Source organism: Danio rerio, chromosome 25 (genome assembly GCF_049306965.1).
Source record: "Danio rerio strain Tuebingen ecotype United States chromosome 25, GRCz12tu, whole genome shotgun sequence".
NCBI classification, from domain to species: domain Eukaryota; kingdom Metazoa; phylum Chordata; class Actinopteri; order Cypriniformes; family Danionidae; genus Danio; species Danio rerio.
In genome coordinates, this window is record NC_133200.1 from 3981344 (window position 1) to 4008413 (window position 27070).

A 27070-nucleotide genomic window follows, 5' to 3' on the forward strand; every position below is an offset into this window, starting at 1 on the left:
TGTGATTATTGGTGGTATTTGATGCAGGAATTGTCTTTATGTTTTGATTATTGGTGATATTTGATGCAGAAATTGTCTTTCTTTGTGATTATTGGTGATATTTGATGCAGAAATTGTGAATATTGGTGATTTGATGCAGAAATTGTCTTTTTCTTTGCGATTATTGGTGATATGTGATGCAGGAATTGTCTTTTTTGTAATTATTAGTGATATTTGATTGTCTTTGTTTTTGATTATTGGTGATATTTAATGCAGAAATTGTGAATATTGGTGATTTGATGCAGAAATTGTCTTTTCTTTGTGATTATTGGTTATATGTGATATATCTTTTTTGTAATTATTAGTGATATTTGATTGTCTTTGTTTTTGATTATTGGTGATATTTGATGCTGGAATTGTCTTTTGTTTTGTGATTATTGCAGTTTTTTGCGTTTCAAACCTATCGATGTTTCACAAGACAGCTTTTGTAAGTGCTTTTTGGCGTTTTATTCCTGTTTGGTGATTGACACATGAATTGCTGATGATTTGCCTTTAATTCTCCTCTATCTTCTCCTGCAGAAGGATCAGACATGACTAATCAAGGTTCACCTGATTTCAAGTCAAACTGGAGATGGATTTCTTTCCCCCCACCCCACCTAGTTTATTACAAATACATGTATACACAGACTATAATAGAGGTACATAACCGATAAAGAGTATGTACAAATCTCATTTGTCATGTATTTACAGTACTTACAGTGGTTTATAAAGGACATGCACCTTGTAACTGCAATAGTATCATTCTATGAAACCTATTATATTATATTCCAAGATTGTTATAAATAGTAACAGATTATTCAGTGCCTGCTCATGTACGACTAATATTCACATCGTGTGATTCCCTTTATGAATAAGACTATGGAAGCTTATTTCTGGAGTGGAATGAAAACTAAGTGGAATTTATCTTGCAGATTTTTGAATGTGAATTTGCAGTTTTGAAATAATTCAAATTGTAATTGTGAGGCGAAAAAAACAAAAACTAAATTGTGTGAGATAAACTCTGAATTGTTCAATTGGATGAAAACAAAAACTAATAATTCTAGTTCTGAAATTATAATAAGGTCAAAATTGCAATTAAAAAAGTTCCATATTTCAAAAGCTGAACACAAAGCTCCCACTCAGTCCAAAAAAGTCAGAATTGCATCATGTAAACTCAACATTTAGAGAGAAAACAGACGAATTCTGTAAATTAACTGAAAATTCCACCCAAAAAAGTCTCGAATACAAAGTTTTTAAAAAGTCAAAATTGCAAGACCTAACTTAAAATTTAAGACAGAAAATGGAGTAGTTTTATCAGCTAAATGAGAATTCCCCAAAAATGTTACAATTGCAAAGTTCCAAAAAAGTCAAAATTGTAAGACATAAACTCAAAATTGAGAAGGAAAATGTTTAAATTTTGTGATTTATAAAATAAGAATTCCAAAAAAGTAGCTACTTTCGAAATTCAAAAAAAGTCAAATTTGCTAGATGTAGACTTAAAGTATAGATATGTGTAGACTTAAAATATAAATATACCTTTAAGAACAGTAGAATTTTGTAAATTAACTGACAATTCCCCCTCAAAAAATCTAAATTGCAAGATGTAATCTTAGATTTATAGGGAAAACAGCTGAATTTTGCAAATTAAATGAAAATTCTCCAAAAAGAGTTACAATTACACAGTTTATGAGGTAAAAATCGGCAGATCTAAACTTAAAATTTTGAGTGAAAATGGAAGAATTTGGTGAATTAACTAAGAATTCCGCAAAAAAAGTTACAATTACAAAGTTCCAAAAAAGGGGTGTCACAATAGCACAATCCCCTCACAGCATGAAGGTCGCTGGTTCGAGTCCCGGCTGGGTCAGTTGGCAATTTCTGTGTGTAGTTTGCATGTTCTCCTCGTGTTCGTGTGGGTTCCCTCCAGGTGTTTCCCCCACAGTCCAAAGACATGCACTATAGGTGAACTGGTGTTTCCCAGTGATGGGTTGCAGCTGGAAGGACATCCGCTGCTTAAAACATATGCTGGATAAGTTGGTGGTTCATTCCGCTGTGGCGACCGTTGATTAATAAAGGGACTAAGCCGAAAAAGAAAATTAATGAATGCAGTTCTAAAAAAGTTAAAATCGCCAGATGTAAACTTAAATTTTTGCGTGAAAATTGCAGTTTTGTATTATAAACTAAGAATTCCAAAAAAGTAACAACTTCTGGAGGTTAAACACAAAACTCAGAGAAAGATCTCAGAATTGTGTGACACATATGAATGAAACTGCAAGATCTAAACTTAAAATTTAGAGGGAAAATTGCGGAGTTTTGTAAATTAACTGAGAATTCCCCTTAAAAATCAAAATTGCCAGATGTAAACTGAAAATTCAGAGGCAAAATGTCAGAATTTTGTAAAATAACTGAGTCTTTCCAAAAAAGTTACGATTACAAAGTTCCTAAAAAGTCAAAATTGCAAGATGTAACTTTAATTTAGATGGAAAATAGCTGATTTTTGTAATATAAATTAACAATTCCAAAAAAGTTACAATCTCCAGATGTTAAGCTCAAAACTCAGAGTAAGATCTCAGAATTGTGTGATATAAACCAATTATTACTAAATATTGCAGCTTCTGAAATTCCAATACAGTCAAAATTGCAAGATGTAAACTGTAAAGGTCAGAGTTTTGAAATGCAAACTAAGAATTCCCCAAAAAAGTTACAATTTCAAAACTACTAAAGAGACAAAACCGTAAGCTGTAAACTCAAAATGACATGGGAAAAAAGTCAGAATTGAGCTGTAAATAAACCCAAAATTAGGAGCTTAATCTCACAGTAGTAAAAAGAAAAGTCTTAATTGTTAAATATAAACACGTAATTGTAACAAAAAACGTATTTTTTTTAATTCCATATCAGAAACAAGCTTCGATAGAATAAATAACAGTGCTTTAATGAGAACTAGTTCCTGTTTTTGGAAGCCTCGAACTGTCTTTAGTCTGCATCTTCAGACGACAGACATTTCTGTCTTGCTTCGTGATCATCAAACGTCACTTTCTTATTCCGCTTGGGATCGATCCAGGAGTTTCGGATCACTGCGTTGTTCGGCAGTGGATCCGCCTCGCTGATGGACACCACCCGCTTCTTCATTTTGCTTTTCAGCACTTTCTGGAACTTCTGCCTGGTGAATGCGTACAGCAGCGGATGGAAGACTGTAGTGCCGTAGGCCATGACCAGAAATCCCAATCGCAGCTTAACCGTGAGATCGCTGGGGCCTGCGCTGAGGATCACAGTGTTTAAAACGGTAATAGGCGTCCAGCACAGAAGAAACGTGGAGATGATGAGCAACGACATGCGGAAAACTCGCTTTTGTCGCTCACGGCGCTCCCGGTGGCGTTTAACCGCTCTACGAAGAGCAATGATCACGGAAACTGAAGTGCGCATACCTAACGGCGCATTTCCCCGAGTTCCACCACTGCTCTGCGAGGCGTCCGTGATTTCTGGCAATTGCTGCTCAGACGTCGACATTAGCGAAAAATTCTTCTTTCTTCGCAACTTCTTCTTCTTCTTTTGCGTCGCATGGAAGCGCGTTCCAATTCGAATATTGAGCGCCTGAAGTATCTTAGCGTACGTCATTAACATAATCACAGCAGTCAAGCAAAAAATTGGGATTTGAGCCACTAGGTGGTAGTATAAACCAAGCTCTGTGTAATATTCGTTAACATGCACGACGGCGGTTTGATTGGCTAGCGTGGGCTCCGGTCCCAAAAATCCCACTTCGATAAACGGCACCAAGAAGCTAACAAAAGACAGCACCCAAATGCATCCCAACAAAGCCACCGCTCGGCCCATAGTCAGTACGCGATTGGCCGGCTTAACGGATATGTCGTATCGGTCTAAAGTGATAGCTAGCACGTTAGCCGCCGTAGCCACGCTAGCAAATGACACGCAGGCCTCATGGAAGCAGCAAACAAGCACCGTGTCGCCTTGTAAGGAAAGCATCAACACTACGATGGTTAAAGGGATACAGCAAACGCACACCAGCACGTCCAGCACATGGAGGTTCATCGTGACTATGTTGCTGACCGAATTGACCAAGTTGGACTTCATGCAGTAGAGCGCTAGCACGGTCAGGTTGCTGCTCAGTCCCAGGACAATCTCCAGCATCAGGAATCCGGTCAGAGACACCTGGAAGCTGAGCGGGTACGGGTACGGGCCACCGGCCGCCGTCATGACGGGACTCACGGACTCTGTGATGTCGAGGACGGTAACGTTACTCATGGTGCTTTCTTCCTCCGCGGCGGGAGGGACGTGCATTATCCTGAAAGGTAAACACATGAACAGTCAGGAAAAGCATGTAGGATGATCTTGTACAATAACTGTGCATCAATGGAAACTTTTGTAATAGTGGTAGAATTCTGCACTGGTGTAACGGAGGCCAGCTAGTGTGTGCTGTGCAGGTAAACCTCACTCCTCTGACCTCTAAAAGTGCTCTAGCGACAGACGCTAGAGGCCATGGTCTTAAGCCTCCTTGTTAGAGCAACCTACTCCCATGCGGAAGGTCGCCGGTTCGATACCAGCTCGGAGTGGGTTGGGTGGTGTAGGACCAGTGGGTTACATTGGTGCCGTGACCCGGATGGGAGTGAGGTTTAGGGGGATGAGTGTAACCGAGGCCAGCTAGTAGGTGCTGTGCAGGTAAACCTCACTCCTCTGACCTCTAAAGGTGCTCTAGCGACAGACGCTAGAGGCCATGGACTTTAGCCTCCTTGTTAGAGCAACCGACTCCCATGAGGAAGGACAATTTTTGCCAGTGTAACCTCGCCGGTCCAACACCACCCAACTCGCTCTGAGCTGGGATCGAACCGGCGAGGTTACACTGGCAAAAATTGGTCTTTATTGGTCGCGTGATATTACAATAATGAATTTTTATTTTCAGTATTCTTTTTAAGGATATCTATAAGCTAGTGCTCCAAAATTTGCAATTTTAGAAAATATAAAACTGATATCAACATCTAAACTTTGCAGTTTATCAATTCCGCCTAAATGGGTCAAAGATTCATTTTGACGTCACCTCATAGTTCAGTTTCTTATCAACTGTTCTGACCAATCAAACGCTCTCTAGTATCTGACATGCTCCACCCCCTTCTTCTCATTTGCTTGATCTCAACCACTCTCACTGGCAAAGCTGTGATAAAAACTAAAAGGGGAGGAGCTACTCTGTCCTGCCCTCTTCATTTTTTAGTTGAGGTTACGTTAAACATTAAATAAAAACGCCTCAATTCAAAGGACTTCACGGGACCTTTAAAAAAAAGCTCATCACAAAACTTGTCCACAGGCAAAGAAGCAGTAATACACTGAAGGCTATCAGTGTCATTCACACAACTGCTAAACACCATCATGCTAAAACTCTGTAACCTGGAAAAATCAGTAACCCGGTTAAAAGTAAGTTTTCCTACTATACACTACCTGACAAAAGTATTGTCGCCTGTCCAAATTTTAGGAAAAACATAACTCTACTTCTAGTTGATCATTTTTACAGTTAAAGTCAGAATTATTCGCCCTCCTTTGATTTTTTTTTTTTCTTTTTTTAAATATTTCCTAAATTATGTTGAACAGAGCAAAGAAATGTTCACAGTATGTCTGATAATATTTTTTCTTCTGGAGAAAGTCTTATTTGATTTATTTTGACAGGAATAAAAGCTGTTTTTAATTTTTTAATAGCATTTTAAGGTCAATATTATTAGCCTCTTTAAGCTATATATTTTCAATAGTCTACAGAACAAACCATCATTATACAATAACTTGCCTAATTACCCTAACCTGCCTAATTAACCTAATTAACTCGATTAAGCCTTTAAATGTCACTTTAAGCTGTATAGAAGTGTCTTGAAGAATATCTAGTCTAATATTATTTACTGTCATCATGACAAAGATAAAATAAATCAGTTATTAGAGATGAGTTGTTAAAAGTATGATTAGAAAAGCGTTGAAAAAAATCTGCTCTCCGTTAAACAGAAATGGGGGGGAAAAATAAACAGGGGGCGAACAATTCTGACTAAAACTGTGACTATAGAATACTAAATTTTAGATGTTAGTTTAAGGCTGTAGGTTTTAAGGATATCTATAAGCCAGTGTGCTCCAAAATTAGCTTTATTAACTGATATAAACATCCAAAGCTTGTCACGACTAAATGGTTTTGGGGTTGTTTGCCGTCACCTCATACTTTAGTTAATATATTTAGGCATATTTTACAATTTCTACCATATTTTTAATGGTAAAATTGTGGCAACAGCAGCTGCAGATTTTTACATTAACTTTTTTTTTTTTTTTACAGTGTAGTAATAAAATTCTAGTTTCAAATCATATTCTGAACCAAAAGTACAACGTTTATAAAGGCCAACATAAATAACATGCTGATATTAAAAACACAGTATGTTACTGTGGTCCATAAACAGGTAAATCTTTGGAAATTAAGATTTTTACATTGTTAAAAGCTGAATAAATAGGATTTAAAATAAGATGAACTAGTTTTTATAATTAGGAAAGGACAAAATTTGGCCAGGGTGTCACGGTGGTGTAGTGGGTAGCAAAATCGCCTCACAGCAAGAAGGTCACTGGTTCAAGCCCAGTGTGGAGTTTGCATGTTCTCCCTGTGTAGGCGTGGGTTTCCGGGTGCTTCGGTTTCCCCCACAGTCCAAACACATGTGCTGCAGGGGAATTGGATAAACTAAATTGTGTGTAGTGTCCACAGTCCAATGACATGCGGTAGAGGTGAATTGAATAAGCTAAGTTAGCCGTGGTGTATCTGAGTGTGTGCAAGAGTGTTGGTTTGTGGCTGGAATGGCATCTCCTCCGTGAAACATGTGCTGGATAAGTTGGCGGTTCATTCCGCTGTGGTGACCCCTGATTAATAAAGAGACTAAGCTGACAAGAAAATAATTGAATGAATGTTTGGCTAAGCTACAACTATTTGAAAATCTAAGGGTTCTGAGAAATTCATCTTCAAAGTTGTCTATACAGTGCTTCCTTCAGCCTAGTCCCTTATTTATCAGGGCTCGCCACAGCAGAATGAACCGCCAATTATTGCGGCATATGTTTTACGCAGCGGATGCCCTTCCAGCTGCAACCCAGTACTGGGAAAGCAATGCAAATTACTAATCAAAATTAAGTTTTAATATATTAATGATAGGAAATTGACAAAATATCCCCATGGAACATGATCTTAATCTTATAATGATGTTTGGCATAAAAGAAAAATCTGCAATGTATTATCGACTATTCCCACAAATATACCCATGCAACAGAAGACACTTCAAAATACAGTGAATAATTATTAATAATTGTTGGAATTTATTACTGCACCAAATATTGGACTTAATAGTGTATTTATTTTCAGATTTTTCATTATTCATTATTTCACATTATTCTGCCCTACGGCATGCGGGAGATTCATTCATTCATTTTCTTGTCGGCTTAGTCCCTTTATTATTCCGGGGTTGCCACAGCGGAATGAACCGCCAACTTATCCAGCAAGTTTTTACGCAGCGGATGCCCTTCCGGCCGCAACCCATCACTGGGAAACATCCACACACACATTCACACACACACTCATACACTACGGACAATTTTAGCTTACCCAATTCACCTGTACCGCATGTCTTTGGACTGGGGGGGAAACCGGAGCACCCGGAGGAAACCCACACGAACGCAGGGAGAACATGCAAACTCCACACAGAAACGCCAACTGAGCTGAGGTTCAAACCAGCGACCTTCTTGCTGTGAGGCAACAGCCCTACCTACTGCGCCACTTCTTTGCCGCATGCAGGAGATATTGATTGAAGATCATTAACACTGTTCAATGAGGCTCCATTTGTTAACACTACTTAATTTAACTACACTACACTACTACACTAATTAAACTCAATAAAAACAAAACAAAAACATTTATTGATCTTAGATTATGATGATTTGCTTAATAACTCATAAAATAGTTTGTAATTGTTGTATTGAATGTTCATTTATTCAGGGTCGCCACAGCGAAGTGAACCGCCAAACTTATCCAGCATATGTTTTACACTACAGATGCCCTTCCAGCCGCAACCCATCACTGTGAAACATACATACACACTCATTCACACACATACACTATGGACAAATTAGCCTACTTAATTCACCCACAGCGCATGTCTGCACTGGTGGGGAAAACCGGAGCACCCGGAGGAAACCAACACAGGGAGAACATGCAAACTCCACACTGAAATGCCAACTGACGCAGCCGAGACTCGAACCGGCGACCTTCCTGATGTGAGGTGATCGTGCTACCCACTGCGCCACCGTCACTAATTATGTTTAATTCTGACAGTTGATTTTAGTGCATTTAAATGTTTACTCTGAGCATTTCTATACATGATTAATGAAAATATACAATAAATACACACTGTTTTTTAATGATCAGATCTCATCAAGTAAGCTTTTTTAGCAGCTTTGGTCAATATATACTGAATATGTGATAAAAACTTAAGCAATTAGCGCAATGAAAATCTGATAGCGTCATAAGACCTGTTCCTGGAGGCGCACCAACAGAACATATTTTGCATGTCTCCCTTATCTGAACCATTCATTTCAGGTTTTGGAGTCTCTGACAGCATTCTGATGAGTTGATTCAGGTGTGTTTGATAAGGGAGAGGTGGAAAATGTGGGCTACTGGTGTGTCTTCAGGAACAGGGTTGGGAAACACTGGACTAGGCCAACAATGGAAAGAACTTTCTCTTAAAGAACAAAAAATTTGGGCAGTGCAGTTGGTAGTGTTGTCGCCTCACAGCAAGAAGGTCGCTGGTTCGAGCCTCGGCTGGGTCAGTTGGCGTTTCTGTGTGGAGTTTGCATGTTCTCCCTGCGTTCGTGTGGGTTTCCTCCGGGTGCTCCGGTTTCCCCAGCAGTCCAAAGACATGCGGTACAGGTGAATTGGGTAGGCTTAATTGTCCGTAGTGTATGTGTGTGTGAAGATGTTTCCCAGAGATAGGTTGCAGCTGGAAGAGCATCCGCTGCGTAAAAACGTGCTGGATAAGTTGGTGGTTCATTTCGCTGTGGCGACCCCGGATTAATAAAGGGACTAAGCCAAAGGGAAAATGAATGAATGAATGAATGAATAAATTATAATAAAATATTAGATATGTTAAACAAAACAAAGTATTAAAGGCACAGTATGTCATTTTCGCCACTAGAGGGACTTTATTCATAATAAACAAAGGCGTAGTTTGATGACGCAGTTACAGAAATTATGTTGATGGATGAGCTAAACTGTTTAATACTTAATAATCATGGTAGTATGAAGCAGCGTAAGGCTAAAAGCTACCAACAGCCACAGCCATATCACCCTGCAGTTACTCACTGAAGCAAAGCACGGCTGAGCCTGACCAGTACCTGGATGCGAGACCACATGGGAAAACTAGGTTGCTGGTGGAAGTGGTGTCAGCAGGGGGCGCTCAACCTGCGGTCTGTGTGAGTCACCAGTAAAAACGAAGGGGACACTATACTGTCAGTGAGTGCCGTCTGTCAGATGAGACAGTAAACCCTGACGCTTTGTGGTCATTAAAAATCCCATGGCACTTTTCGTAAAGAGTAGGGGTGTAACCCCCTGTCTCCTGGGCAAATTATCCTCCATTGGCCTGTACCAATCATGGCCACCCAATCTTCCCCATCCACCAAATTGGCTCTATCACTGTCTCTCCACCTATAGCTGGTGTGTGGTGAACACACTAGCGCCGTTGTCCTGTGGCTGCCATCGCATCATCCAAGTGGATGCTGCACACTGGTGATGGTGAGGAGAGACCCCCCTCACGATTGTGAAGTGCTTTGGGTGTAAGGCCATACACAATAAATGCGCTATATAAATACACATTACATTGCATTACTATTAGTAAATGCTACAGAGTGAGGTTAAAAGCTAATATACCATTTAATACTACTCTTCAGCTTATGATCACCTGAGTTTTTTTCTTTAATCAGACTTTTTTAGGCAAATGTTATACCGCTGCTCTGTGCAGTCTAATAAAACACACAACATATTAAAGCCTCGCTGCTGTTTCCTTGTTTTCTAGTAAACCAATCCGGATATCAAGCTTGTGTGATCTCATCAGCATAAATACACAGCGCATGCTCCGTCTCACAGGTAAGAATCTCCTTATTTTTTGGATTTGAACATTCCTTGCAAAATTTGGAGGAGTGTACATGAGTAAGCAAAAAATAAAACAACTTTCTAGTGTTTTTTGAATATTTTAATGAAATTTTCGTACATATTGTGCCTTTAAAGGTTTGTCTATTAGATAGAAAATATTTTTCTAAATTAAAAAAAAATTTGATGTGTGGAATTTATCATGAGGCATGTTGGGTTGTGCTTTTACTTTTTTCTATTGCATCGTCTACAGTATGTGATATGTTTGTATTAAGTTTGTTGTATGATATACACTCACCGGCCACTTTATTAGGTACTCATTATCACAAATTTCTAATCGGTCAATCAGATGGCAGCAACTTAATGCTTTTAGGCATGTAGACATGGTCAAGACGACCTGCTGCAGTTCAAACCGAGCATCAGAATGGGGAAGAAAGAGGATTTAAGTTTGAGTGTGGCATGGTTGTTGGTGCCAGACGGGCTTTTCTGAGTATTTCAGAAACTGCTGATCTACTGGGATTTTCACGCACAACCATATCTAGGGTCTGAAAAAGAGAAAATATCCAGTGAGCGGCAGTTCTGTGGGTGCAAATGCCTTGTCGATGCCAGAGGTCAGAGGAGAATGGCCAGACTGGCTCCAGCTGATAGAAAGGCAACAGTAACTCAAATAAGCACTCGTTACAACCGAGGTCTGCAGAAGAGCATCTCTGAACACACAACACGTCCAACCTTGAGGCAGATGGGCTACAGCAGCAGAAGACCACACCGGGTGCCGCTCCTGTCAGCTAAGAACAGGAAACTGAGGCTACAATTCACACAGACACACCAAAACTGGACACTAGAAGACTGAAGAAACGTTGCCTGCTCTGATGAGTCTCCATTTCTGCTGCCACATTTGTATGAGGGGTCAGAATTAGTCAACAACATGAAAGCATGGATCCATCGAGCCTTGTATTAACAGTTCAGGCTGGTGGTGGTGGTGTAATTGTCTGTAGTGTTTTCTTAGCACACTTTGGGTTCATTAGTACAAATTGGGCATGGGGTCAAAGCCACAGCCTACCTGAGTACTGTTGCTGACCATGTCCATCCCTTAATGCCCACAGTGTACACATCTTCTGATGGCTACTCCAGCAAGATGATGTGCATTGTCATAAAGCGAGAATCATCTCAGACTGGTTTCTTGAACATGACAATGAGTTTACTGTACTCAAATGGCCTCCACAATCACCAGATCTCAATCCAATAGAGCACCTTTGGGATGTGGTGGAATGGGAGATTGGCATCATGAATGTGCAGCCGACAAATCACGTCAGTATGGAGCAAAATCTCAGGAATATTTCCAGTAGCTTGTTGAATCTACGCCACGAAGGATTAAGGCAGTTCTGAAGGCAAAAAAGGGTCCAAGTCGATACAAGTAAGGTGTACCTAATAATGTGGCCGGTGTGAATGTATGTTGCATTAACAAAGTTGTTCATCTTACAGAATAGATTAGACAATATATATGTCATTCGGATTCATCCTAAACTGTTTTGATTGCTGTAAATCCCTGTTTGTCACTAGTGGTTCACAAGGGTAACAGCTAATAAAGTCGTCAGCCACATCATGTTATATATTTCAATAAATCTATTGGGGGTCTCAAACAAAACCATCAGATTAAGAGATGTTTTTTTCCTTGCACTAAATCAAAGACTAGGCCAGAATCAGTGGGAGATTCCTGCTGGATGTGAACGCCTGCGAAGCCTGCTGTGTTCATTCATTTGATATTGCTTCCATCGCTTTATGATTATGTTTTGCTGAGATTTTCGACTCTGGTCTGTGCAGAAATTGCACAAAACGCCTGCAGATTCCCTCTGGGGGCTGCTAATGGCTTTATGTCTGACGTTCCCCTATGCACGTTGACTAATAATAATGCATTGGTCATGCACTGGCCATTCTGCACTGGGTGCTGCTATGAATAGACACACTTTGGACATTATTCCTGTCCATAATGCGTTTGTTGCACAGTGATGGATCGCTCTATTTGCATATGTGACGATCTTTAGTGCTGCCTTTCATTCATCACCTTGAGGGAGAGTATTTAGAGCCTTGCTTTTGTAATTTAGTCCAGTGTATGCAGATTGAGCTGCCAATTGTGTGCTAATAACTCTTTGTGTTTTGATACGATCTTTGAGTGAAACCATATGGAGACTCCTCGAATGTCTTCAGGAGGTAAAACACAACACGTCGTACATTATTAAGTCGACTAAATGTCTGATTGGTTTATTTAACGCAGTTGTTGACTTACCCTTCCCCTTCCAGCTTCTTTTCTCAGCCTCGGGAGTCAGCGATCAAGACGGAAAGGTCTGGAAGGGGTACAACTTGTACATCAGCCGCAGGCATGGCCTTTCAAGGAAGTTTTCAGCACTCCTCGTAATCCGACGCGTTGGGATTTCTTTGATTGTCACTAAAGCGAACGATGCATTCGCTCCCCAGCCATGACCAACAGAAAGTGGACGATCTTGGTGAATGACAAACAATCCATTTCCTTTTCTAATCTAGCCTGACACCTGATTAGTTGCTCATTACATCCACATCGAGTTGCTTTCGTGCAAAGAAAATTCCTTCAGTGCTGATGTACTCCCGTCAGTGCGGTTTTATAACCCCTGGAAGGTGATAAATCCATATTGATTTGCATTTGCTGATTTGCATGTGCCATCTGCCGAGGAATCCAAGGTCAGTGAATTGTTGAGGTGTTAGTCTATGATGCAATTTCCTGTCCTCTCAAAGAAGGTCACCTTTAGGCTGCGTCATCATGGATCGAACCGCTCTGCATCGGTGGTGTTTTCAACTTGGGAAGTTCACACACTCAACGCAGGTCTTCCTGAGAAATGCACGACACTTTGGAAGCAGCTTTCTCCAGCTCTGCAAGAAGAAAAGCAAAGGAGTATTGATTAGTGCATCTATCTTTCATTAAACCTGCGTCCAATCTATCATCACGACTTCCATGTGCAAAGCATTCTAAGGAAATGCTGTGGACGTCCATGCGAAGGGTGCACATCTGCGAAACCGCAGGGGGTTGACGGATGACCTCGTGCATCTCGGGAACAATGTGCAAACACTTTTCATTTCCAAAGCAATGCCTTTTAGGGAAGCACCTGTGTTGTTTTATGCCTGCACTTTCTCACATCATGTTTCAGTCAACGGCCGTGCGAGGATATCACGTGTGACGACGTGGAGATTGTACACACACAGCGTTGTTCACAGATGTTACAGTCCTGCAGACAAATTGAAGATGGAGGGGGGGGGGGGGGTACTGTAAGGATCGATTAGATTTTGGAGGCGATATTTGTCAGCGGAGACGTGGATCGATAGACTAACTAAAGTAAGAATGCTGTTCACAGGCAGCAGCAGGTTAATAACACAACACAGAACACAGACATCGCATTCATAGAGTCGTCAACAAATGTTTCAAACCTAATTATTTGGCTTTGATTTGATCCGAGTAGGTCAAATCCGCTCTAACGATGTATCTGCGATACTAAGTTTCCACATCTGCTGGATTGTCATGCTTTCACATGCAGAGCTATCGCATTTAAAGTTTTAAATACCTTCTGCTTACCTTTCTCATCTCTGATCAACGTGCATCGTTTAGCGCTTCACCAGAGCATCGTCCTCTTCGTCTGAGATCCACAAGTGCACACACTTTTGCATGTCAGTGCGTCTTAAACCCGATTCCCTCCTGGGAGGCATGAATCAAACGGTGTCGGTGTGAACTGTCGGCCGGACTTGATCTGCTGTCTTGCTTTTTTCTGCTCTTGCTGTCTTCAAACTGTGATGTGTTGAAGTGCTGCCGATGCTCCCCTCTGTTGCGCCTCCTCATCCTTGCTCTCTCTCGTCCGCTCCTCTATCTTCGTCTCCCTCTCTCTCTCACTGCGGCGGTTTTGCAGTGTTGCTCCGCGCTCCGATTGGTCTGGCGTAATGGGGTTAACCCTTTCCTCCCCCGGAGAGCGGCGATGCGCTCTCTTCCTTTTGTTTTCTTGTCATCCAGCTTTTCCCTCCATCCTGCGATCTGCGTCTGTCAGTCCCTGCGGAGATGCTTCTGGGTTCTATTTGAACACCGTGTCGGAGTTGCGTGTTTTCATTCATATTTGATGCAGTGCTCTGTGAGGAAAATGGATATGTGTCTACTGGGAAAAGGGACGGAAAAAGCTTCCAAACCTGTGTACAGGCAGGGTTTTGTGGCTTGCAGGCAGTTTTGGAAGACTGTTGATGCATCCATTTGGCTGTTATTTGAAACTGCACCACATGCAACTTAAAAATCACATGCATCACTCATTGAATGCATTGCAATGATCTTTATAGGGGGGAATTTTTGCATGCACCAAATGTCATCTAGGCAGAGGTGTAAAGACTACCTGAAAACCATACTTGAGTAAAAGTACAGATACCTTTCTGTAGAAATGACTCCATTACAAGTCACCAATTTCAATAAGACTTGAGTAAAAGTATTAAAGTATCTGATTTTAAAACTACTTAAGTATTTTACTCATACTGAATGTAGGTTGAAAGAACACCAATAAAGGTTTTATTTCCTAATATAGAAATTAAATTTAACACCTCAGTGTTTCAAAATGGCTGAGCAAAATAGATTAAAAAATAGAACAAAAAGTCTCAGTCGAACTCAAATGTCCAAAAAAGGCACAAACAATTTTTCATTAAAGGGTCACGAAACACCTAAACACATGTTTTGAGCAGTTGACAGTCGTATTTGTGTCCCACACTGCTAAAAACACTATTAGGACACCTATACTTCACTAAAAAGTGTAAATTGGTTGTTTTTGCGTTATTTTAAGCAAATTTGTACTTCCGGTTTGAAACGAATTTTTGAAGCTGCGTCACGGTCATGACATAATAGCGTGTATTCCAGCGTGCAGACTGGACGTCTGTGCCAGAGTGAGTCTTATTACGTCTTACAGCCTGCTGCATTAATGCATGAGTAAAGCTTGGTTTAAACCAATCAGCGCGCTCTATTGTGCAACTTCATTAATATTCATTACTGTCACAGTGTTTAGACGACAGAGACGCCACGTTGTGTTGGCGAAACAAGCGTGAAGTGTTGCTTTTATAGTTTGCTGCAGTTAAGTTTTGTGTTCATTTTCTCTCTGTGAGAGCTCAGCTGGAGTCACGTGTGGATTAACAGTGTACGCGACGCTCGACAACAATAACTTACGTGTCTAAGGAGGATTAATGTTTACCTGAGAGCTGTTCTCATCTGCAAGCGCTGAGATCCGGATTCGCTTGTAGTCTCCTCTTAATAAAGACGCGGCTCTAGTTGCTGGTGATTGTCCTGTCTCTACAGATTTGGTAAGTGAGCGACCAGTGCTCTTTGTTTATTCAGTTTGTTCGTATCGTATCGAACAAACTATTGCACCGAGTGTAAACATGTTAGCACCACAACCAAACTTTAACCTTGTGTAGGGTTTTTACCGCATTTAGTGACCGGAATAACACACGCGGCTTTCTGACGCTACCTGCCGTGTGCATCTAAGTTTCCAGGAAATGCTGAGTTTTTTTTTTCTCTCATTCGCCGTGCGGTATCAAACATTGCATGAAAAATACACGCTTAGAGCAGCTCCTCGAATCAAGTATTTCGTTTGTCGCGAGGGACATGACTGAATTCTCTGAATGAAAGACAGTTAAAGTCCACCATTTAATAATTTGGCAAATAATTCGACTACAGATGCCCATGTAAACATAGTCGCGTGCCCAAATAAACACTCCCACACCGTGCCTCTTTAGTTCCTCCGACACTCCCCCCTAAACAAAGCTGGACACGCCCACTTTTCTGGCTTTTTCCAAAGTAGAGGTGTGAAAACACCCTGCTGAAACGAGGGGGTTTCATGGCCCTTTAAAAAAAAAGTAGTAAAACGTAGTAAAATAAAGTTCAGAGCTGACTTTGATGTAATAAATAGAATTTAATTCTGGTAATGTTACATGTGGTTTCTGAAATCTTAATAAAATATCAATGTTATTGTAGTTATTTGAATTTAATATTTTTAAAATAAGATTTTCTAATTTTTCTCAGAAACTCACCTCTCAGTCTCAGAGGCATGGGACAATTACCGTTTTCAAGGTATACTGTTGTTTGGAAAAGTCAAGGTTTTAAAACGTCGACATTTTCTGTAATACTGTTTTCTGCCAAACTGTAAGGTATGTGTAGGATTTTTTATTTACGTTTTTTTTTTTAGTACAACAATATCTCAGCAGAAAAGATGCTGTTTTAAATTCAATTTAAAGTAAATGAAGACCGCAGAGGTCAATAATGAATTTAGCCTGACACGTTTACTGCTCCAAAATATTTTAAATGTTTCTCAAAATAAAATATAATGTGTTTAAAAGGGATTTTTATTTTTATTTTTACAGAGACATTTAAAAAGAACACATTTTAGAGCATTAATCACTATACTGTGACTAAATTCACATTAGACTCTTACCTCAATGTGTTTTCTCACATTTGAGGATGAATCCTTAAAAGCACTTATTTTCATGGTTTGTGGCAAACAAAGTGTGCAACCTGCACACTGCATAAAGATACCGACCTGTTGTGCACAATCACAATGTAATGAGTAATGATAAGTGTCCGTTCAAATGTAGTGGAGTAAAGAGTACATATATTCAATCAAAAATGTTGTCAAGTAGAGAGTAAAAATTGCTTATATTTTTGATACTCAGTACAAGTACAAAGTAGCCAAAACAATACTTAAGTACAGTAACGAAGTCCATTTACTCAAGTACTTTACACCACTGCATATAGGCTATTTTATGTGGGGGAGAGCAGGGCACCAATAAACACTTTTTGATTTTGGTCAAATAATTAAAGTAATGGGGTTACACAAACCAGTTTTTTTTTACCAATAACACACAAGCCTTTCCTACAAATGAGCACTGAAAGTATGACCGCCGGATCTAGGGTTTCTGTGCAGCATTGCTAAAAGTGCCAGGAGTAAAAATGTTTTACCCCACCTGCGGGGCAAGTTGTAACAGACAGAGTGTTGGATGTAAGACATGCTTATAAAGGCAGATTTCACACAATTAATTTAATCTCGGTTTACTTTAAATAGTAGCTATATTTCCTCAGTAATTGGCTCATTTCTTTTTTTATTCTACATAGCACAGTATGTTAAACACATTTAAATCTATTTGCATAATATACAATGCATTTATTTGCATTATTAGCAATAGAATTCCCTTTTTTCTGTTAAAACTATATTTTCTAATAAAGAGATTTTTTTTATTTAAAAAGTTCTCATCATTACACTCAATTTTAATAATTATTTTGTTTGTTTAATTGGTGTCCAACAGTGTGTGGCTTAATTGGAACACCCTGTTACAACCAACCCCGCTGTGTCGTGTTTTCCTTAAAACTGCGTAGCAGTCACAGTGTGTGTTTTACATCTTTCAAAATGGTTTCATCTTTTAGCCTAGTAGACAGCAATATCAGATTTCACATACATTCATAGATTTTTTTTTTAAATAAAAAAAAATCGACTACAATAAAAGCTACTTTTTTGCTGCAAAAATGGTTTCTCCTGTGTTTCTCATCCAAATTTCAGGGAAACTTTCCAATAAATGGCAGGAAGATGTCTGCCGACACTATGATAAAACCTTGTAAGCATGCCATGGTTAACGCTGAGCAAATACCTTAAAAATCTGTGTTACATTTAAGCCCTCGTTACTTTGTGCCCCACACTGTGTGCAAATTTATATATGCACACTCAAACACACATGCCTACTCATTAGCCGCTTAATTAAACTCTATGAAAGGCTAGGTAGTTATAACCCAACGTTAGCGTATAGCTTAAACCAATGTTGGGTTAATTACATTGTTATTTGAAAAATTATTTTAACTTTTGATTTTCGATCCCTATATTTCAGACGATTTGAATGTTATCACTTGATTGAATGGGCGTTATCAGCTGATAGATATGGGCCAATAAGGGCCTTCTGCGCCTACTGGTAGGCTTAGAAGGCTGTTATCATCCATCCACATGGTTAATCGGCTATAGCTCACATACGGCTGTGGCCGGAAGTTAATGAGAATTATCTATATTATTTATTAAATTTCCCAATAGTTGTATTTTATCAACATCTACCCCAACCCTAAACCCAACTGTCAATCATTCATTTTCTTTTCGGCTTAGTCTCTTTATTAATCAGGAGTCGCCACAGTGAAATGAACCGCCAACCTATCCAGCATATGTTTTAGGAAACACACACACACTATGGCCAATTTAGTTAATCAATTTCCCTATAGCGCATGGCTTTGGACTTGTGGGGGAAACACCCGGAGGAACCTCATGCTAACATGGGGAGAACATGCAAACTCCACACAGAAATGCCAACTGACCCAGCCGAGGCTTGAACCAGCGACCTTCTTGCTGTGAGGCAACATCGCTACCCATTACGCCCCCTTTCATTAATATTTCATTTAATTTTATGCATTTGGCAGCTTCTGATTTTAGAGAAATGAAAATGAATGAATGAATTACACATTAGCTGTATGCCATTCCAGATTAGGTGATTGGAAAGAGCTTGAAATATACCCTCAATTCTGGAATGAGTGCTATATAGAGAGACAGGACAGAGCAATAACCAATATATACCAAATTTGTACGCATCCATAATTCAATATTCGCCCAATTTCACTCAATATCAATTGTAATTGTCTCATATTGAGTGCTATTTGTGTGAGAACACTTGCTCTCAATCACAGATTGTTCATTTACTGCCTTCTATTTGTAGCCCACTGTGTAGGCAGTAGGCAGCGCACTAGGATTTAGAACGGAGCATGTGTGTTTGATTTGGATGATGGGAACACTTAGTGTGCGCGTGTGTAATGTGCAGAGGAATCGTGATTGATAGTTTCAATTAGGCCGGCCTGTCAGCTGGCAGAAGGAGCAGTCTTTCTCAATTCATTCTGTTTGGCTCATTTGGCAGGTCTAGATAGACATATACGCAACAAGAATATATGTGTGTGTGTGTTCATATATGAAGCACATGTATTTCTCCACACGCGGGAATGGAGTGCACATGTTGTATTATTAAGTGATAAACAACTTTCTCCAGGCTCGGCGGCGGCTGAAAACTTTTCACTAAAGACAGACTCGGTATTTCAGCTGGCATTAATATTTCAGCATGCTTTCCCAGCAGCCTTCCAACACTGCAGACTAATATTCTGTTATTCCTTGCTGCTCTTTCTGTGATGATTGTTGGAGGAAAAGGAGGCTACGATGTTGTGTGTGCGCGTTGAATTAAAACATGCATTGTAGATTATTATATGCTATATATGTCAATCAAAATAGTACAGAATCATCTACAATCTATGTTTTAAGACAAAACTATTAGGCCTCCTTATATTTTTAGGCAAGGCAAGTTAATTAATATAGCATATTTCATACACAATAGTAATTCAAAGTGCTTTCTCTGCTGAAAAATCCAGCTTAAACCAGCCTAGGCTGGTTTGCTGGTTTTAACTGGTCAACCAGCCTGGTTTTAGAGGGGTTTTGGCCATTTCCAGGCTGGTTTCCAGTCATTTTCAGCCTGGTCTTAGCTGGTCAGGCTGGGAGATGACCAGCTAAAACCAGCTTGACCAGCCTAGCCAAGCTGGTAATCCAGCCAAAACCAGCTATGTCCAGCTTAAACCAGTTTTAGCTAGATTTGGCTGGTCATTTTCCAGCCTGACCAGCTAAGACCAGGCTGGAAATGGCTGGAAACCAGTCTGGAAATGGCCAAAACCCCTCTAAAACCAGCCTGGTCGACCAGCTAAAACCAGCCAACCAGCTAGTTTAAGCTGGATTTTTCAGCAGGGTAACCAGAGATAAAAGAAACAAGTATAGGAAAATCAAAATAAATAATAAAAGTGATTAAAAACAGATTCAAATGTGCTAAAACCGGTTATAATAGCATGAAAAATTCTAATAAATAGCCTAATATTTATCGCTAACTGTCGGACGCAGCTGTATCCCTTCTAGCAACAACGGCTAGTGTCCTCCAACTTCGTCGTGTTTTTCTATGGATTTTACCTCAGTGATCTGCTGTGGTCAAAGAGACCGAGTCAGCTGAGTTTGAGTTGCACTTTTCTGGAGTGGCAGACGGACATTTGGGAATTCTAGCACTCAAAAGCGGCTTCGATCCGTCCGCTATCGCTCTGGGAGCCGAACTGCAGAAACACCATTGGACTTGTGAGTTTGGCTTTTCTCGGCCTGGTCGTTTTGCTATGCCAAAAAAATCAGCTCGAGGAAGGCAGGCAGAGATCTCAGCAGAGGCTCTTTTATCTCCGTCCTGCAGTGCCAGTCGTGTGCTTTGAGCTGTGAGTCTCAGTAGATTAGCTCGACGCTAATAGAGTCGCGCGCTTTTGTGTTTCTGAAGTGTTTTAATCAGCCGCCGCTTAATAATACGCACTAAATCGGAACAGTTCCTCAACTGGAACATTACTGAGAATGGGAGAGAACACGAGGACTAAATGTTTCGGATTTCTAAGTGAATAGGGCGTTTTAAAAGGGAATATATTAAGCACACCTTTACAACAAGTGTCCAAGTTAAAAATACTATAGTGAATTCTAGATTATTTTCAGTGCAAAGTGCTTGGATCAATCTATTAAACAACAACTAATCCAAACAACTGACCAAATACTCTAGTTAAGTATATTACAGTCAATGCTTCAGCAATTGTGTATGATTTAGTGGCTAATTTGTATAAATTTGTAATCTTATTTGTTATACAATTTGCTCAAATCTCAATGACGGTTGAGTTTAGGGGAAAGACTTGGTGTCAAACCTATTGACAATAGTAAAAAAAAAAAAAACTTAAGTATACTACAGTATTAATTACAGTTTATCAGTTTAAGATAGTTAAATCAACAGTATGTTGTGGCATTCATTACAAAGTGTTGTAAGTATAATTTCTCCCTGCTGAAAAATCCAGCTTTAACCAGCCTAGGCTGGTTGGCTGATTGACCAGGCTGGTTTTAGAGGGGTTTTGGCCATTTCCAGGCTGGTTTCCAGCCATTTCCAGCCTGGTCTTAGCTGGTCAGGCTGGAAAATGACCAGATAAATCCAGCTAAAACCAGCTTGACCAGCCTGGTTTAAGCTGGACATAGCTGGTTTTGGCTGGGCTTCCAGTCTGACTAAGCTGGTTTTAGCTGGTCATCTCCCAGCCTGAACAACTAAGACCAGGCTGGAAATGCCTGGAAGTGGCCAAAACCCCTCTAAAACCAGCCTGGTCGACCAGCTAAAACCAGCCAACCAGCCTAGGCTGGTTTAAGCTGTTTTTTTCAGCAGGGATTCATTTTCTTTTTGGCTTAGTTCCTTTATTAATCAGGGGTCGCCACCGGGAATGAACCGCTAACTTATCCAGCAAATGTTTCACACAGCGGATGCCCTTCCAACTGCAACCCAGTACTGGGAAACAACCATTAACACTCGGATGCATTCATACACCTGTACCGCATGACTTTGGGGGTAACCGGAGCACCCGGAGGAAACCCACACCAACACAGGGAGAACATGCAAACCACACGAAAATGCCAACTGACCAAGCCGGCGCTCAAAGCAACGACATTCTTGCTGTGAGGCGACTGTGCTACCCACTGCGCCACCATGTCGCCCTAACTATAATATGTACAGTACAATACACATGTGATTCAAAAAGACTAGGATATTAGGATCTTTTCATGTGTATCGTTATTTGCTTGTTGTGAAAATGGTTGTGTTCCCCTTGAAGACTTCTTTCCGCCAGAGTTCAAAATAAAAATGTAATTGTGAATTTATTACAACATTCTGAGAGAGGATTTTTCCTGCAGTTTCGAGTTTTGCCTCCATCTTCATATAGTTACTCACTGAAATATCCTTCAGCTTAGTCCCTTATTTATACTCGGGTGTACGTTTTTATGTTGCAGATGCCCTTCTGGTTGCAACCCAACATTGGGAAACAACCAAACACTCATATTTTAATAATTGCAAGTTATTTCACATAGATCTTGACATATTTAGGATTCTTTTTTTTTCTTTTAATGTTTGGTGCTTAGTGTCTTAATTTTTAGTTTTAAATGTGGTAAATGGCATACGTAAACTTGAGAAAAACATCAGAACTCTTAGAAAAATCATCCAAAATGAAACTTTTCTAACAAGTTTATTCTTTCGCAGTTCTTTTCACAACGTTTTCAAGATATAAATTTACAATTTTTCGTAAATTTTTGGAATAATAATAGACGATTTTAGAACTATGAAACAATAAACATAATTCTGATTATGTCAGAATTAGGCATGGGATGATTTCAAGGTATACTGCGCTTTGAAAAAGTCAAGGTTTTAAACCGTGAAAAATTCTGCAATACCGTTCTGAAGGTGTGTATGATTTTTTTATTTACGTTTTTTTTAGGACAATATCTCCAGCAGAAAGGATGGTGTTTTAAATTGTAAATAATATGTTTTTGAAACAAATGAAGAGCAAAATTCAGTAATTCATGTAGCCTGACATGTTTACTGCTACAAAATATTTTAAATGTTTCTCAAAATAAAATATACAAAAGGGAAAAAAGGTTTTGTTTTTTACCCAGACATTTAAAAAGAAGATATTTTAGAGGAGTAATCAGAATACCGTGATACCATTATACTTTTATCCAAGGTTATCATACCGTCAGAATCTTATACCGGCCCATACCTAGTCAGAATTGTTGGAGCCTACATTTGCAATGCAAGCAGTAGCAGCGCTAGCTTAACTGGCGCTCTAGGCAAACGACAGTCGTGCCACCCTCACTGTATTCATGTCACCCTTTTGTGGACGAAAGGGAAGAGATGGGTATCCATGCCGTCTCCTAGCAAGATGCCGTTGTTCGTGCTGCCTTTTTGCGGACACGGACAAAAGTGAAGAGCGGGGGTGGGGGTCTTATCCTCATTAATGATGCCGTCCGGGCGATCGCCCACATTGCCCATGCCTAAATCAGCCACTGATTGCAAGAAATATTGTTCTTAAATTGTGTATTATGAGATAAACTTAAAATTGCAATTAATTTTTTTTTTTCAGAATTGCTAAATTTTATCTCAAATTTCTGAATTTGACTCACAATTTTTAGTTACAATCTTAACAATAAAAAAGGCAGAGAATTTCAAGATGTTTTGCTTTCAATTCAGTGTATACCCTGAATTTTTCTCGTTTTTTATTTTAAACTGTGGGGAAAATGTCAGAATTTTCAGAAGTTTCGCAGGTTGCAAAGTTCAAGCTTGGCGAAATCGCATCACTTGACTGCGTGAGACCAACCGAGGATCAAAACATGACTTCTCTGGACAGAAATTTAAAACATGGAGCAATAGCTCGCTTTTTTAATGTCTAATCATCTTGTTTAATCCCGCCCCTTTTCGCAGCACCGTACTACAGAATTTCGCACACACAAACTAGTGTGACCGCAGCTTTACCTGTAGGTTTCAAACAAGCCTGAAGGACTCAATTAGTTTGATCAGGTGTGTTTAATTAGGGTTGGAACTAAACTGTGCAGAGCTGCGGCCCTCCAAGAATTGAGTTTGACAGCCCTGACCTAAAGAGTTGCAATTGGTTGTCATAAAAGACAAATGCCCAAAAACCATTGACACTATCCTTCAAGCTTTTGAATTTGGGGAACCATTTTAGTGTCCAGAAAACCAATTAAGGCCAATTCAGAACTGACGAATGGCCAAAAAGTCTATTGAAAGTCTTCACATTATACCAGTTTGAGTGGTTGAACCTATTTTGGTGGCCAGAAACTGGCCAGATTTCTAAACTGTGGGGAAAATGTCAGAATTCTGACCTGAAAAATTGCAAATCCCTTATTTGTTTTTATCCTACATGTTGCTGGGATCAGCTTCCAAAGATTTCAGACCTACCTTGGATGCAAATCAGCCAATACTTATTAGCATGCTAATTTGAAAGAGTCTCTTGCTATGGGCTTCTTTACACCATCTGTTTTTCGGCGGCTGTTTTTGACGTTGTTGTTTATTAGTCGTATCTGGTCTGAATTTATTGGTTTAATTTAAAGCCGTCATCTTAATTGCTTTTGTGCCAGATAAATAGTGTTGTGACTGCATAAAGAGATTAGATTCTCTGATTATGTCATCCACGATGACACCGCTCCAATCGGTAGCTTCAGTCATTAGCTACAACTTGCAATGCTCAGTTGCATATCTAGTTGTCAGAAATGTTATAACCACCATAATTATGCATGATGTATCTGTTTATTGTTGCATTTAATACTAGTTTAGTTTGATATCTACATATTAATAGCATTTAGTTTGTCCATTGTTTCCACTTATAACCGTAACTTTGGTCCTAAATCTTCATCTATCTGCAATCAGTAAATAATAATTGGTCTCTAACGTGCTTATACTCAAGCCGACGACTGCATTTATAAGCCCTTTGATGCCTAAGCAAACAAATCACTCATCTTTGTTTACATTTATGACTCTGTAAATCTGATTTGTGTGTGATAGCCTGTAGCCTGAAGTGATTAATCTTTATTGCTGATGCTTGTAAATTTGATAATGGGGCCAGCGAGGCAAGACAGTGTTGTCTGTGTATAATTGTGGCCTCTCTCTGTCTTTTATCCCCATTGATGCCTCATTGCATCATCAGTTTTTATTAGCGTGTGCTCGGATTTGTTTATATCTTAAGTGTTCTGTATCATCTCTAGTCCTGGGTGATGTCAGACTAATTGGTTATATGGATTAATGCTGGTAAGTTCAGATGCTGTTTTGATGATTTCTAAATGATCTTGTAATTGTGATTTATTACTTTCTTGATGATAAATTATATAATACAGAATAAAATAAATGTTATATTTGTGGTTAATAGGGCATCAATGTGTGGATGTCTAATGGACGTCAGGGTTTGTCATCAAGGTGCTGTAAAGATAATATGCAGGTATGTGCATCTTTTTCGTATTATTTATTTATTTTTTGATTAGTGCTAAAAAGCCTTTATTCATCTGTCAGTAATTTAGTTGAAAAGAAAAGAAAAAAATTTAATTGGCCACCGAAAATTACATGCACACATATAACTTCCAAGTTCATAAATGCGAGCCTTCTGAAGATTGAATGCAGTGGTTATCTAGTAAAAACGGAGAACAAATCATACCTAAAATTATGCTGTCATTATGTTGCAAATGATTGCATTTTAAACAAATTGAGCTGGATGCAATTTTGGATCACTAGACCTTCATCTGAGGTTTTTTGTTGGTTTTAGCTGGTTTTCAAGCTTAACAACTAACAGGTATACCAGTTTGACCAACTGACCAATTCCTAAATCCTGTATAAATCCTTCAAACCAGACCTGTTTAAGCTGTGGCAGCCATATTAGTTGTCATTAAAGACAAATGCCCATTGCCATTATCCTTCAAGCAGACCAGTTTGACTATTGGGAACCATTTTAGTGGCCAGAAAACCAATTAAGGCCAATTTAGAATCATTTGGCCAAAAAGTCCATTGAAATTCTTCATATTATACCAGTTTTACTGGTTGAACCAATTTTGGTCGCCAGGAAACAAACTGACACCAATTCATAACTGTCAAATGTCCAAAAACTCATTGAAAATCTTTAAACCAAACCAGTGGAAACCCATTTGGTTGGCAGAAAAGACCAGAAAACTAACTGAGGCCAATTACTTAGAACTGAGAAATGGCCAAAAAAGTCCATTGAAATTCTTCATATTATACCAGTTTGACAGTTTGAACCAATTTTGGTTGGCAGAAACCAAACCGACACCAATTCATAACTATCAATTGATCAAAAACCCATTGAAAATCTTCAAAACAGACCACTGGAAACCATTTTGGTGGCTAGAAAAGATCAGAAAACCAACTGAGGCCAATTCAGAACTGAGAAATGGCCAAAATCCTATTGAATTCATGAAATTTGTCCAGTTTGACCAGTGTAATCAACCTTAGTGGTTGGGAAAGTCCAGAAATCCAAATGAAGTCAATTCAAAACTGACAAAAAGGCCAAAACCCCTTTGAAAATATTTAAACCAGACCAGTGGAAACCATTTGGAGGCCGGAAAAGACCAGAAAACTAACTGAGGCCAATTACTCAGAACTGACAAATGGCCAAAAAGTTCATTGAAATTCTTTAATTTATATGGGTTTGACAGCTTGAACCCATTTTGGTGGCCAGAAAAACAAATTGGCACCCATTCATAATTGTCAAATGACCAAAAGACCATTGAAAATCTTTAAACCAGACCAGTGGAAAACATTTTGGTGGCCAGAAAAGATCAGAAAACCAACTGAGGCCAATTCAGATCTGACAAATGGCCAAAAATCCATTGAAATTCATAAAATCAGTCCAGTTTAACCCGTGCAATCCACTTCAGTGGTTTGGGAATTCCAGAAAACCAAATAAGGCCAATTCATAACTGACAGATGACCAAAAGCCCATTGAAAATAATTAAACCAGACCAGTGGAAACCATTTGGAGGCCGGAAAAGACAAGAAAACCAACTAAGGTCAATTATTTAAAGCTGACAAATGGCCAAAATCCCATTGAAATGCTTTAAATTAGACCAGTTTGACTAGTAGAAATCATTTTGGCTGCCAGAAAAGACCAGAAAACCAACTGAGAACAATTCAGAACTGAGAAATGGCCAAAAACCCATTAAAATTCATCAAAGCCAGACCAATTACCTTTGTAAACCAAACTGGTGGTCAGAAAAAACCTGAAAACCACTAAACAACAATACAGAAGTAATCTACTTTGGGGTCACCATATATATGTGGGATCAAGTGTTTGTTTACTGTTGATTTACTATGTTTTGGAGTCTAATTTCTGTATAAAACATGCTGGGTTTTTTTTGATTGTCTAAAATGTGCAGTTCTATAGAATGTGTTTTTTCCAGTAATGTG

General features: G+C 39.3%; 1 protein-coding gene across 2 annotated transcripts; it reads right to left on the reverse strand.

The window, feature by feature from the left end:
- Positions 1 to 612: 612 nt before the first annotated feature.
- gpr22b (G protein-coupled receptor 22b) lies at positions 613 to 14062 on the reverse strand. 2 transcript variants are annotated; one of them, XM_005170666.6, is made up of 3 exons: positions 13764 to 14062; positions 12450 to 13066; positions 613 to 4315 (listed from the first exon to the last, which is right to left on the reverse strand). In XM_005170666.6, the coding sequence occupies exon 3, from the start codon at positions 4309 to 4311 to the stop codon at positions 2989 to 2991; it is 1323 nt and encodes a 440-aa protein (XP_005170723.1). In that variant the 5' UTR covers positions 4312 to 4315; positions 12450 to 13066; positions 13764 to 14062; the 3' UTR covers positions 613 to 2988. The 2 variants fall into 2 exon arrangements, with proteins under 2 accessions (XP_005170723.1, XP_021326259.1); XM_021470584.3 differs by having other exon boundaries at positions 13753 to 14062.
- Positions 14063 to 27070: the final 13008 nt, after the last annotated feature.

Bases quoted from the DNA above. Each gene is read 5' to 3' on its own strand.
- gpr22b (XM_005170666.6), bottom strand. From the start codon at position 4,311: ATGCACGTCCCTCCCGCCGCGGAGGAAGAAAGCACCATGAGTAACGTT.